Source organism: Platalea leucorodia (genome assembly GCF_965183815.1).
Source record: "Platalea leucorodia genome assembly, chromosome: 5".
NCBI lineage: Eukaryota > Metazoa > Chordata > Aves > Pelecaniformes > Threskiornithidae > Platalea > Platalea leucorodia.
The window spans coordinates 43,042,990-43,055,781 of NC_138827.1; the positions used below are offsets into that span (position 1 = coordinate 43,042,990).

General features: G+C 35.9%; 1 protein-coding gene across 3 annotated transcripts in view; it reads right to left on the reverse strand.

Moving 5' to 3' along the window:
• COL11A1 (collagen type XI alpha 1 chain) overlaps positions 1-12,792 on the reverse strand; it is a gene marked incomplete at both ends in the record, with an annotated part of 161,159 nt that overhangs the window by 19,785 nt on the left and 128,582 nt on the right. For all 3 annotated transcript variants that reach the window (XM_082312409.1, XM_082312410.1, XM_082312408.1), the window contains 6 exons: positions 2,428-2,481; positions 3,697-3,750; positions 4,045-4,098; positions 4,288-4,395; positions 4,896-4,949; positions 12,686-12,739. In XM_082312409.1, coding sequence (XP_082168535.1) covers positions 2,428-2,481; positions 3,697-3,750; positions 4,045-4,098; positions 4,288-4,395; positions 4,896-4,949; positions 12,686-12,739 — 378 coding nt within the window. The remainder of the gene's footprint in view (positions 1-2,427; positions 2,482-3,696; positions 3,751-4,044; positions 4,099-4,287; positions 4,396-4,895; positions 4,950-12,685; positions 12,740-12,792) is intronic.

Below are 12,792 nucleotides of genomic sequence, written 5' to 3' on the forward strand. Positions count from 1 at the left end.
TGAAAATTAGAAAAAAAAGAATATATGTAATCACTTTGAGAGACTTTATCAATGACTATGTCACAAGGTTTGCCCTTTGTAGATTATGTTTTTGTCCTATAACTATATATATTAAATCTAGTCATTCATCTGAATATAGGACTTCGTTCTGAAGATACTTTCAGTTTTGTAAGGGAGAGACCAGTATATCTGTGGTATTAGTGCTTTCTGAAAGGCAGTGGTGGAAATAGCTTTTGGAAGAGCAATTTTTAGGTCTGAAAAGTAATATATTAGGGTACACATTTTGTGGATGCTCTAATGATCCATTTTTCTTTCATCCATAGATTTAACCTTTTATTTTGATTTAGACTTGAGCTAAGCTATCATTAGCATGCTAATCAATTTTACCTTTTCAGAGTCAGAGTCTGGAACAGGCTTATTGTTCTGACATGTACTTCCTAAGTGGTATTTCTTAAGAGAAATTCACCATACTGCTTGTCCATGAGACACTTGCTCGGTCTGCAAGGCTCTGGTACTTATTGTCAAAGCCTTTAGAGCACCACAGTAAAAAAGTTTTGGTATTTGCTTATCTCACCAACTAATACTAATCCTATTACTGTTACCCATCAATAACTAGGAAAAATAGTTTATTTTTGGCCTTCACTTGATAGTTGAATGTCACTGTAAGTATGCATCTGTAGCTGAAGTCTCTTAGCTACAGTGGGAAAACTATTTATGTCCATGTCCTTCGCTAGAATTTGCTTCCCAGGGAAAACTTGGGGGGACCTCTTTGTAACCAGCAATACTAGACACAGATTGCTCAAAACTCTGAAACCTGGTAATAAACATAATTTCGTAAAACTGGGCAGTGAAACTGAGTTCAGGTCAGTTCCAAAATACAGGGGAAGAGGGGAATGAAAATGAATAACAATAAATGAGGAGACTGTACTGTTGAGGAGTTCAAGGGACTAGATCTAAAAGTATGAATCCTGAGCTCTGCCAGCTTGTTGTTTCAGAGACAGAAAAACAAAAAAATGGAGTGGAATGTTGCTTTCTAGTATATAGCCAGAGCTGCACCTCCACAGACAGTAGTAGTACTACTGAAATGGTATGTCCTTCTTAATCCAGATGAAGGGACACTTGTTGGGGCTTTTTGTTGAAATTGATTCCACCATAAAAAATGCTCTTCATTAGTTTTCATCAGTTGCATATTCATTCTGCCAGTAAAACTCAAACAACGCTTTCAATCCTTCACTGTTTCTCTCTGGTATGGTATCAATACAATACAGACTCTCTACAATCTTGAATCTGATTCTACAAAATGTTTTCTTCAGAATTCAGGAATAGGATTGCTTGGCAATATTTATCCATACATTTTCCCTAAAGTGGAAATGTGTAAAACTACAGGTGATGTGATATTTGTGTTTCTAAAGTGGTTTTTGTCTAGGTACAATCAGATGCAATATATCCGATCTGTTAGGAACAAGCTACTGCCTTTCTGTATGATAAAGTAGGAAGTTCTAATTTGATGTCGAACAAACATACTAATTGCTAATAGTCAATTGAGCCGTATTTCAGTTCTAGTGATAAGGTTGCTAATGCTACCATAATCATTTACAGTATTATAAATGTTTTGCAAGTTGGTGGAGCAAATAGATTATTGTGTAAAATAGATAAAACTAATTAGGCATGTCAGTTCACTCAAGCCTATTAAATAGAGCAATTTAATACATTTTGTTAAATAGCTCTCAGTTTACATCTAATGATGCCCCCTCCCTTGTTTTTTAAAGTGTAAAAACTGCATCTAATTGCTCTCTGAAGCAGACCTAAAGGCCAATGCATCTACTACAGTTCTGTAAGTGTAACATTACTGGTTTTGATTAGCTATATTTGTAAAGCCCATGAAGCTTCAAAGACTTTAGAAATAATGGAATGGCTTCATAAGTTACAGAAATGTCTGCTTGTTCATTTTGTATGCTGAGGGGATGACATAGGTTTGCACAAAAGTTACATTGAGACTATTTTATTTCAGAGGCTAAAGACACTAAAGCAGACACATTCTTCCTGCTCCCTGCCAGCAGTCATGTGCCTAAGGTTGATGTCTTGTATTACTCTCATAATCACTCACTCCTATTAGCAGACTAATTCAGCAGACACTGAATTCTTACCCTAGAAGACATTGAATTCACTTGGGTGAAAAGAAAAAGCGCATTTATAGATAAGAAATACATTCTTCCCTACCTATTTTTCTTCCCATGTTCCATGTAACCCATGTTAAAGGTTTTTTTCTGCTGTTTCTATTTTTTCATTTCTCCCATTACATTACTTAAAAGAAACTTCAAACATCATATATGGAGTGTCACAATATGGAAAACAAGTAGCTGAAATACTTCAGAACATAGTGTCTCAGAAAGAGAAACGTACAAGAGAAAACAAGAAATTACTTACTCTTTTTCCAGGTGGACCAGGTGGGCCAGCTTCACCTGAAGGACCTGGTGGGCCCTGCAATGGAAAATGATAAGCTTAGTGGTAACAAAGGATAATGTTATTATCTTTATTAAATGCAACAAATGTCTGCAATATGTTGGCCCCTTTTAATGGACAGAAAGTAAGTACCATAAATACACACAGAGAAGTACACCTGCTTATTCAACAAATCCCTTCTTAGGGTGGTCTTTTGGAACTTTTTCACAGCTTCTGTTACTGTACAAAATTCAATCACTCTTTTTTCCTCTCCCTGTTTGCAACAAAACATTTCAGACCAGAAAGTGGCTGCACAGAACTAACGTACAGTCTTAGCCTACTGCCTAACTCCATTAAGAAGTTTCTTGCTTTCTCAGGTGCTGACATTGTTACTTTTGCTAAATTTTTTCACTTAGATCTGTGAGTTAGCTGCCCCATGGGTGGCTTTCTCTTGAAAAATCTTTTGTGCACTGGTAGCCATTTGGCTACTCCATCTTGGTAAGCTGTGATACTCTTAAATATTTCAGGGTTGCTGAACAGTTTGATAAGCTTTTCTTCAGGAACACAACACTCTAAAAGTACTTACTGTTAAGTAAGAACAACATACAGATACTAATTTCCTGAAGTTTGCAGGTAAACTTCAGTTTATAACTTAGTTCCAACCATATGTTCAATGTACTAGCATTTTCAAACTGTACTGTATAGGTTAATTCCCTGATAATCAGAGCTTCCAGAGCTAGAAAGAGACTTTCCAAAATGGAAACACTATCTTTTTGCAATAAAAAAATCAAATTAATGATGTTTTAATATGGGAATTACAGAAATATAAGAACTTTGATGCTTAACATGGGTATTGCTCAGATACTTCTTAACTTTCTTAAAGCAGAAACATCAACGATTTGCTTCATTTGATCAGGCCAGCTAATGAAGATTATTTGGCTGCAGCATTCCTTTCCTGTGCTCAGAGTTGGTCTGGTTTTAGTGCTCCTCAGCAGCTCCAGCACAAATGCTTAACACATGATTTGTTTCTACTTCTAAAAGAAATTGAGCTCTTGCTTCTGATTTTGACTATAATATCGGAAGTTCTATCTCTACAAGGAAATAAATAAGTATTTTTCAGTAAAGTAGAAAAAGCATCCATTTAGAAAATATTTTTAAGACAATGAATGTACAGAAACAATTGATTCAGCAAAAGATACTTTCTTAGCATAGGAGAGAACATGCAACTGAAATAAAATGACAGAAACAACTCACAGGTTGACCAGGATCACCATCTTCACCCTTCTCTCCACCAACACCATCTTGACCCTACAGAAGTCATGGGAAAATAAACAAAATACAAAACTCAGCTAAATTAAGTAACTTAGTTTTATATACAATTATAAGAGCAGTATTTTTCTACAGAGCGTTTTCCTAAGGACACTAGTTTTCAAAACTTTTTAAAGATTTCTAAACCTTTTTTAAGCCTTAAGAAATATATGAACAGAAAAGCAACAGATCTTGCAGGCAAGACCTCATCCCCAGAAAAGGAAGAGGCAGGGTTAACTAGAATTTAGTGCAAACTGAAACTAGGACCTAAAACTGTTTTTTAAGTATACTTACAGCTGGACCAGGCTCCCCAGGGGGACCAGGATCTCCAGGAAAACCAACTGGGCCCTAGATAAATCAGGAAAAAAAACAAGGAATGTGTCATCCGTTGACAAGCAGGTAGCAATCATCACAAATATTTTATGAAGCATATAATGAATTTAGTTAAAATGTAGAAAATTATATACAGTTCTATATGTAGCACAACTTCAGCAGTGCTTCACAGTGCTTTGTATTAAAATTATTAAGCTCACTTACTGGGTTACCCTTAGGCCCATCATCACCTGGAGGTCCTTTAGCACCTGGTGGTCCAGCTGCTCCAGGTGGACCAGCTTCACCTTTTTCTCCCCTTTCACCTTTTGGACCCTGTAGAAAACATACAACACAAAAATGTCATCTGGAAATTGAATGGCTAAAAAAAGATTACAATGGCAAATCTGTTTTTCAGACCTAGGCAAGGTTACTCATCAATAAATGCTGGCGTGTGAATGGGAAATTTGGACCTCAGCCTCAGATTGGAAACACTGTGAATCTCGGGTTGAGTGCCAAGATCTGCACCCAGTTTGCATCAATGAACTGTCTTCAGAGAGAAAAACATGCATATCAAAGTTAATACTTTTGGAAGAAAAAATAGGTGCTCTCTTAGGAAGTCTTCAGCTTTGTCCTCTAGCTGTTAGTACAAGATGTGGCTGTAATTATAAGGAAATAAATTGCATTTTAGAGGTAGAAGTTCTTCACTGAAAATGTAAAGAAAATGTACACAAGTACTCAAGTAATCTCATTAAATGCTTTCTAAAGTAAGCACTACCAGATACCTTAGCTGACCATAATAAATGTTAGTAAGAAGACAAAACCAAAATACTCACAGATGTTCCAGATTCTCCAGGAGGCCCAGGGTTACCAGCTTCTCCAGGTTCACCCTGTAAATGTGTGATGATAAATTGATGAGTTATTAGGGAGAATATTTCTATGAATTTACTTCTGTTATTACATATTCTTCTCATGCTTATACATGTGAACAGCTTACAGAAACTATATTTTATTTGGTCTACCTAAAGGGGGTTGAGTTACATATGGTTTTGCAGAACTGGACTCTGAAATTTTAGAGAGACTATATCAAACTAAGCTTTTAGTGAGCCAGGGAGACTAACCTTCCCTTTGGGCTTTGGAAGATCTTCCCCTTTATTATCCCATATATTGCAAATTTCCTGTTTGTCATCTTTCTTTCTAGTCACAGAAAAACCAAAGAAGTATATTGACTGTGTATGATTTTTTTTTCTCTAGAAGATACATTTTGCCTGGAAGCAAGTTTCTACAAATAAGAGAACACTAATTGGAAATGAATGTCAACGGAGTGAAGATTCTATTGCTATACTTACTGTTAGAATAAAAAAATTACATAAAGAAAAACATAAGGATAAAATAATAGCATAACAGTTAGTAAAAGTTTCACCACGGGCCACAAAGGTGTATGCTATGTATTTGCTGGTGATGGAAATTGTTTAGTAAAGCAGATGGCTTTGAGGACGACGCCATATGAAGAAAATGTGTGCAAGTCAAAGATTATACACCATTAAGTGAATGTTTAAGTTATTTCAGTCTCTTTTTCAGCTAAGAGATAATATTGGCTCAAAGACTGTCTTTGCAACTGTTCCTTTCAAAGTTTATTATGACTGATTATTTTCTAGCTCAGTGGTCTGATAAATAAACCTTTTTAGAAAACTACTCTGTTAGTAGAATATTTAGCTATTAGCATCACAGACACACAAATCTGTGAAAGGATAACAGAAGCTGCTTTGTGATTGTCATGGAGTGCTAAGAACTATGTATTTTTACTCCAAAGGATTTTTCAATGTAACTGCTAATGGGGGGATTTTTTTTCCCCCCTATATATTCTTTTTCCAAACCAAATTAACCTTGCCAATAATTATGCCTATAAACAAGAGTACTTCAGTGCTGAAAAGGCATTTTACCCCATCTCCTCTACTGAACTCAAACACAGATTGGGAATAAATTTGTGTATCCTTCATATCCTGTATGACCCACACAACCCTCTTCAGTCTATGACAATTCAATTAATACAACATGCATGTCTGTCATTTCCACATGGACAGTATAAAAGTATAAATCATAAAAAATGAATTTTAAACATATCTTATGGTGTAGATACTGAATTTTTTTTATAGAAGCTAATGGCAGCACGATGACCTCACTGGGTCCAGAACTGGGCCCAATGTAAATCTTACATTAAATGAATGGAAGAAGATCCGCATACCCAACTGAATTCCAGAATAGGGTAATTAACAGATTACCACAATTCTAGGAGCAATACTAAAATGTCCTTTAGAAAGGGCACTTCTAAAGGTTGAATTTGCCTTTAGAAACTGTGGTATGTTTTATTAGACATACTTAAATTTGCAGCAATCTTAAAAATTAGTGATCCCTCAGTACTTAATATTAATTTCCTTCTGTGATACAGCATTCATTATTTTTACAAAGAAGTCTAGTGGATACTTCAGGTCAGTAAGCATTAAGTATGTTTTGTAGGAAAATTCATAATCTTCATTTCCCTATCCTCTACACAGGGTTTACTGAATCTGCAGCATCATTAATATTGGTTTTTTGTCCATGCCTACTATCAATCAAATTAGATTTATGCAGCAACAGAGAATGAGGTCTGGAATTAGCAAACAAATTGATGTTATTCAAGTTAGTAGATATATTATATCTAACAGAGTCCACAATATAGACCCTTTCAACAGGTGTCCCCATTGCAGGACTAACTAACCGAGTGACATAAGAACACTGCTTGTGCCAAGTCTTGCCTGACAAGTACCTGTGCCAGTGTAATCCCCTTCTAAGCTTCTCAGAGAGTAAGTTCTTTGTCTGCCTTTCTGCCAAGTGATACTGTAATTTATGACGATTCACATTTCATTTGTAATCCACCCTTTACCCTTCCCGTGGACAAACATATCTTCATTTTATGATACCATGCAACAAGAGAAAAGATGGGCTGTCTCTGACGTATTGAGCTATACTTGGGGACAACAGGGGAACACCGTGCTCCTGGGATCTCGGGGTCCCTGCTACAGCACGCATGTTGAAATTGGCAGATGCAGGCAGCCTACATGAGCTCTGTGCATAGTAACTCCCCAGTAAGCAGCAGTGTGGAAGACAGCAAAATTGGAAGGGCTATAAAATGTCAAGATGTTCCCTTTAAAGGGCATCTCTGAAAGACGAGACCGGTTAAAGTTTCATCACACAGTAATACTTCTAAATCATTGCTCTATTAAAAAATGTGACTCTTCCCTCTATGCAGTCCTTGCTTTTTTCTGACACTGATTTTTATATTCCAAATATTAGGTGCTATGGAGGGTTGTACTTGTGTTAGACGGCTGTTAAGAGAGTTAAAAAATATTTTCATAGAGAAGATAGTAGCTGATACATATTTAGAGTGTGCATATTTATAGCTACTAAAAACTATGCAATCTGTAGGCTATTGTTTGCCCTTGTCTTTCTCTGCATTTTTGGTAAGGATGGTATTAATTCAGAATCCAATCCACCTTCTCCATGGGAAATATCTCATGCTCTTTTGGGAAATAGATGTTATGATCTAATAATAGATTTATTCCACCTCTGGGATTCTTTTCGTCTTTTGTTATCAGGTCAGATCTTTTAAAAGTTAGTGTGGTTTTTCTTAGGCAAAGCCTTCCTCTGACAGAATTTCAACAAGAAAAGACAGAAATTCTAAACTACGGAGTCACGTCATTTCACGGATATGTTTAATTCTGAAAACCTCCTTGGATTAAGCAAGCAGAATGATTTATATCGGGCTAAGGACAGTAGTTTAAAAGTCCTTTGTTTTCCTTATTATGATCAGTTCTAGAGAACTGTCCATACAAAGCATGGAGACAGAGAGCTGGTGGATGGAAGGCTGCCACCTTTTGGTTAAATTCTGGGACGTGGTGATTTATTTTGTAAGAATGAGAGGCAGCTTTGCAACTGACTGGGTTGTGAAAAGGGTTCAGTTACACTTTTGCTCCTTTTTGCCATCCTCACAAAATAGAAAAAAAGAGAAAAATTGTGACTCGAGAAGACAAGCCCTTTTCACATAGGTATGCATACGTCACTGTGTTATATGTATTATGGCTCTGTGGAGAGATAAACTTAATCAAGAGAGAAATTCTAAAGCTGTTCTATATTTTCTGGGAGGGCTTATGTTTACAAGCATGTTGGAGAGACGGAGAAGGATAAGCAGAGATCACAGTCAGTGAGTCCTGTAAAGTTATTAAAAGTAATTTGTTAGGACAGATGTTCAGGTAGTGTACTGTCATAGACACATCTTCATTAAGTACCTTAGCAACTATCTGCCCACAGGTGTGTGGAAAAATGATATGCACACATAAACATGTCTGTGCAAACTTATCAGACATGTTTTAAAACTTAAGGCCAAAATACTCAATTGATTTTGTCCTCTCACTTCCATCTGCAGTATAAATCAATCACTGATTAAGCATGTAAACTATTGGTTTCACTTGTTTACTGTGTTGGACTCCTTATTAGTGTACTATTTTTAAAATTATTTTAAAGTGATATAATAGGAAGGAGTATAAACCCAGATGAGTGTAGTGGTTTTCTAACATCAGACTTTTTCATGTAGTAAAACAGATTTAAATTCTGAGAGGCTACAGAAAGAATGCTTAGATTCTGCAGACGTTCATTTTGCATTACTCTTTGACGCTGCCAGTTTAACACACGCTGTGGAAGGGAGAAAGCGTGGAAGAATGCCACAGTACTCAGTGCAGTTATCACAGATAAGCCTAAATTAGAAAGGCAAATTTATTTTATTAGGCTTTGTGGAAGCGTGAGGTTAATGTTACTTGGTCTGTTTCCTCTCTGTGCTGTAAATTCTTAGATGTTGTAAAACATCTAAGGCCCAATTTTGAGAAGTCATGAGCAACTTACTGGGTACTTAGAATATCTGCATGTTAGGCCTTTGATATCAAATTAGAGATAAGCATGTGTTGGTACATTTTGTTTTTCCACTTTTTCTTAATTATAAGCATAACAAAGAGAACAATCTCTGCGTGGAAGCTAGATTTAAGTGCTTCTGGCTGAGTGTAAGTCTCAAGACTTCTAGACCGCTCCATGGAGGCTACAGGTATTAATAACGCAAGGTTACATGCACATTTGCATTGCAGATGTCTTTGAACATTTAGGCCTTTGTGGGTACAGCAGAGGAAACAATGAGCTAGTTAAAAATACATGGCACTGTGACAAAAATTGTTTATAATTTGCCAGAAGATAAGGGGGCTGTAAAACCCCAGTATTAATGACAAAATATCCCCTAGTCTAACCATTCAAATATGAAAGTGAACAAATCTATTTCACTCCCCAACAGTGACAGGGAGGACGCCAAAATGTTTTTCCACACTCTACAATCAGCACTGCATTGCATTATCTGTAGTATGGTATGTCTTTCCTGAAAGGGATGCAGAGGCCAACGCATGCTGACGTAATAAGAACAACACTGGGGGAAAAAAATGTGGGAAGAAAAGGAAAAGAGAAAATGCATGTTTTGTTTAAAAAGCATGAACTGTCCTCCCATGGCGGGAACTCCTCCTGACAAAACAACTCTTTGTGATTTCTAAGCTTGCAGAACTCATTAAATGGAACTGAAATGAAGAAGGAAGGTGTCCTATGTAGGAGAAAAACTGGCATGTACTGAAACTTGAGAAGGAGGAGGAAAGTAATTAGAAGAAATAAAAACTTCTAAAATAATTTACTTGGAAGCTTCTCTGTGTGAACGCAGAGAATATGGGAAATAAGCAAGAGGAAATAAAAATGACAACCAGTGATAAACAGTCTGAATTTCATGTTCTTGAATTAAATTTGGTGGGCTGATTATCACAAATAGGGAGTCTAAATCACATAGAAGAGTCACAGGGACAGACAAAAGAGTAAGGAGTTCAATATAAGTCAATGTTTTTACAAAATGAGTGGAATATAATTTGATCATGAAACAGTAAAAATTAAAGAGGTGATTGAAACCAATGGTAAAATTCCTATTGACTTCAATGGGCTACAATATTATACAAGGTGTTGTGGTTTTTTTTTAAAGCAGTGAGTATAATGGGTGCTACCCTCGATGTAGTGTTCTCATAATAAACATTTTTCTCAGTACCCTAGTGGTCACAGGAAGAATTTTCCTTCCCACGGTGCCCATTTTTTTTCTGTATTCCGCTGACATACAGACTTTGTTTTTTCCAATAACTTTTTTGCCATCTCTACCAGCTCTTACATTCAGACATGTTTTTGGTACTCTTCCCAGAGAGAAAAAAACAAATCCATGAGGCCAAGCTCTCTTTTAAGATAGGCTGGAGGAATAGTGTCACAAAATTGGGAGATTAGAGGGAATATCCTTGTTAATAATGCAGTCACGCAGGAGGGCATCATGTTTTGTATGTCTTACACAATTATGGGTAAAAAAGATTGAAGATACAGGAATGCCACTACTACCAAGAGGTGTGTTGATGCTCAGAGCCACATCCTAAGAAACAAGGAATGCAATGAAGCACTGTCAGCTTAAGACATGACAGTGCTACCATGAAAAAAACACAGTATAAAGTTAATATTTTCATCTGCTTAGGCTCAGTACCCTTTGATCTCAAAAGACAAAGAAGGGAGACAAAGTAGAATATTTTTCCTTCAAGCCATATATTATATTACATTATTCTAGTACTCTCTTCACGACATCCCAGAGCACTGCTGTGTGTTTTATTTGATGGGCATGTAGAAAAAAATCATGAAACATCTGAAGATTCTATTAAAAGAATAGTTTGGTCATACTAATAAGAAGTTGGTGATTCCTTTTGACGAGGCCCTAATATAAGTGAAGGGTTATTTAAAGAAAAGACATTTTAGCGAAAAAAAACGGACACATAACCAAAATTTTATGGTAGATGTCAACAATATCAAAGAGCATCATAAAATCTTTTGTTACCACAGAGGAACAAGAAGCTTGTGAGATACTGTAGGATGAACTGCAGATTTTTTTTTTTTTTTTTTATTATTGTTCAAAGAAATGATCCTGGGAAAACAATGGCAACTTCCTCATCTTGTGAAAAGAAAGAATACCTAAAAGCTCTGTGAAGCAGAGTGACGTGCTTTTGGACAGTGATCAAGAAAAGGATCATGACAAATATAAGTGATTTTGATTGACCTGGTACTTGAGTCATTATTTGTAAATTCATAGATCTGATGGGTTTGTACCTAAAGGTACAATACTGGTACACCGTGTCAAAGAGAATATATGGATAAACGAAAGGGAGTAGAAGTTAAAGACTTCTGAAGTGCTGAACTTCAGTAATGGTGTATGAGGAAAATGAGGGAGAAGGTACCTGTGCATGTAATTATCTGATGGAACAGGAAGAAAAAGGGAAAACTTGCTTCACATTCTGAAAAGTTATCAATACTGTGAGCTTTCTGAAAAACTACCAGTATTGACATTCCTAGGGATGTCTTTTCTAGGATTCATTGACATCAGTGTTTCATTGAATATATATGATATTCTTTGGCAAATATTTAAATACTCAAGAGCAATCAACATCATAGTTTCTCAATAAGTTATTTATACAGTGGCCTGGAATATATTTCTATTCTTTTTCCTTCACCTTATACTCCTTTCAAAATCTTCTGTCCAAATCCAAAGTTAAAGAAAAAATTCATATTAAATCTGTACCGTTACACCAAAATGCTTTTAGGCTTACATGCATGATATGGCTGAGGTCATCTAACTTGTTAAAATAAACATAAATAGGAATTTCAAGAGACTCTCTTGAATTTTGTGTTTGCTCAGCATTTTATAATAGCTTATACTGGTGATTCAAATAAATCACACAAAAAAAGCCATTACGTCTATTGCATACAATATTTTTCCTTTAAGAAAAAAGGAAGATATTATCTGACACGTTCTTTGGGTAAGACATGAAATTTAAAAAAAAACCCACCCCATATACTGATAGGAAATTTTCTGAATAGAGAACTGAAAATAGCAATGAAAATAATTTTAATGAATGAATGTCATACAGCATCAGTCTTAAGTCAGGTTTTCAACTAGCACAAATCATCCTCACTCTTTTGAGTTTATTGGAACTGTATCTGTCTGTATGAGGGACAGATACATATTGATGCTTCCAGTCTGCTTCACCTCACAGATATGTTTACCACTGATACATTAGATAATAGCTTATATTCTTAACGTTCCAGATAGAGGGCTATATGATATTCTAAGCTAGAGCAGTATAAAATGAAAAACACTTGAAGCCAATAATGTTACTGTAGGCATCAAGCTATGTAGTTAAGGAAATCACCACAACCTTACTTTAATCCTTCACCTGAAAACTACCTCTTCTGCTCCAAAGGTCTTTCCTCTGATTGTTAAATATTTTTGTAATGTAAAATGTAAAATAAAAAGACCAACCATGGTAACTCAGCCATTAGGAGTATAGCTAGATCACTCTTAACAATCACTAGGTCAATGAAGGACATTTGGAAAATGTAATATATCTATATAGCTCCCAAGAAGACTCTAAATGTATATTCATATTCCTATTCCAATGTTTTCTCTTTCTAGGAGGATATTATCAATACTCACCTTTTCACCAACACCTCCAACAGAGCCGATTGAGCCTGGGGGACCTTGAGGACCCTACAATGATAAAAGATGTTAGTTAGCCCAAATATAGTTATCCCAAATATAGT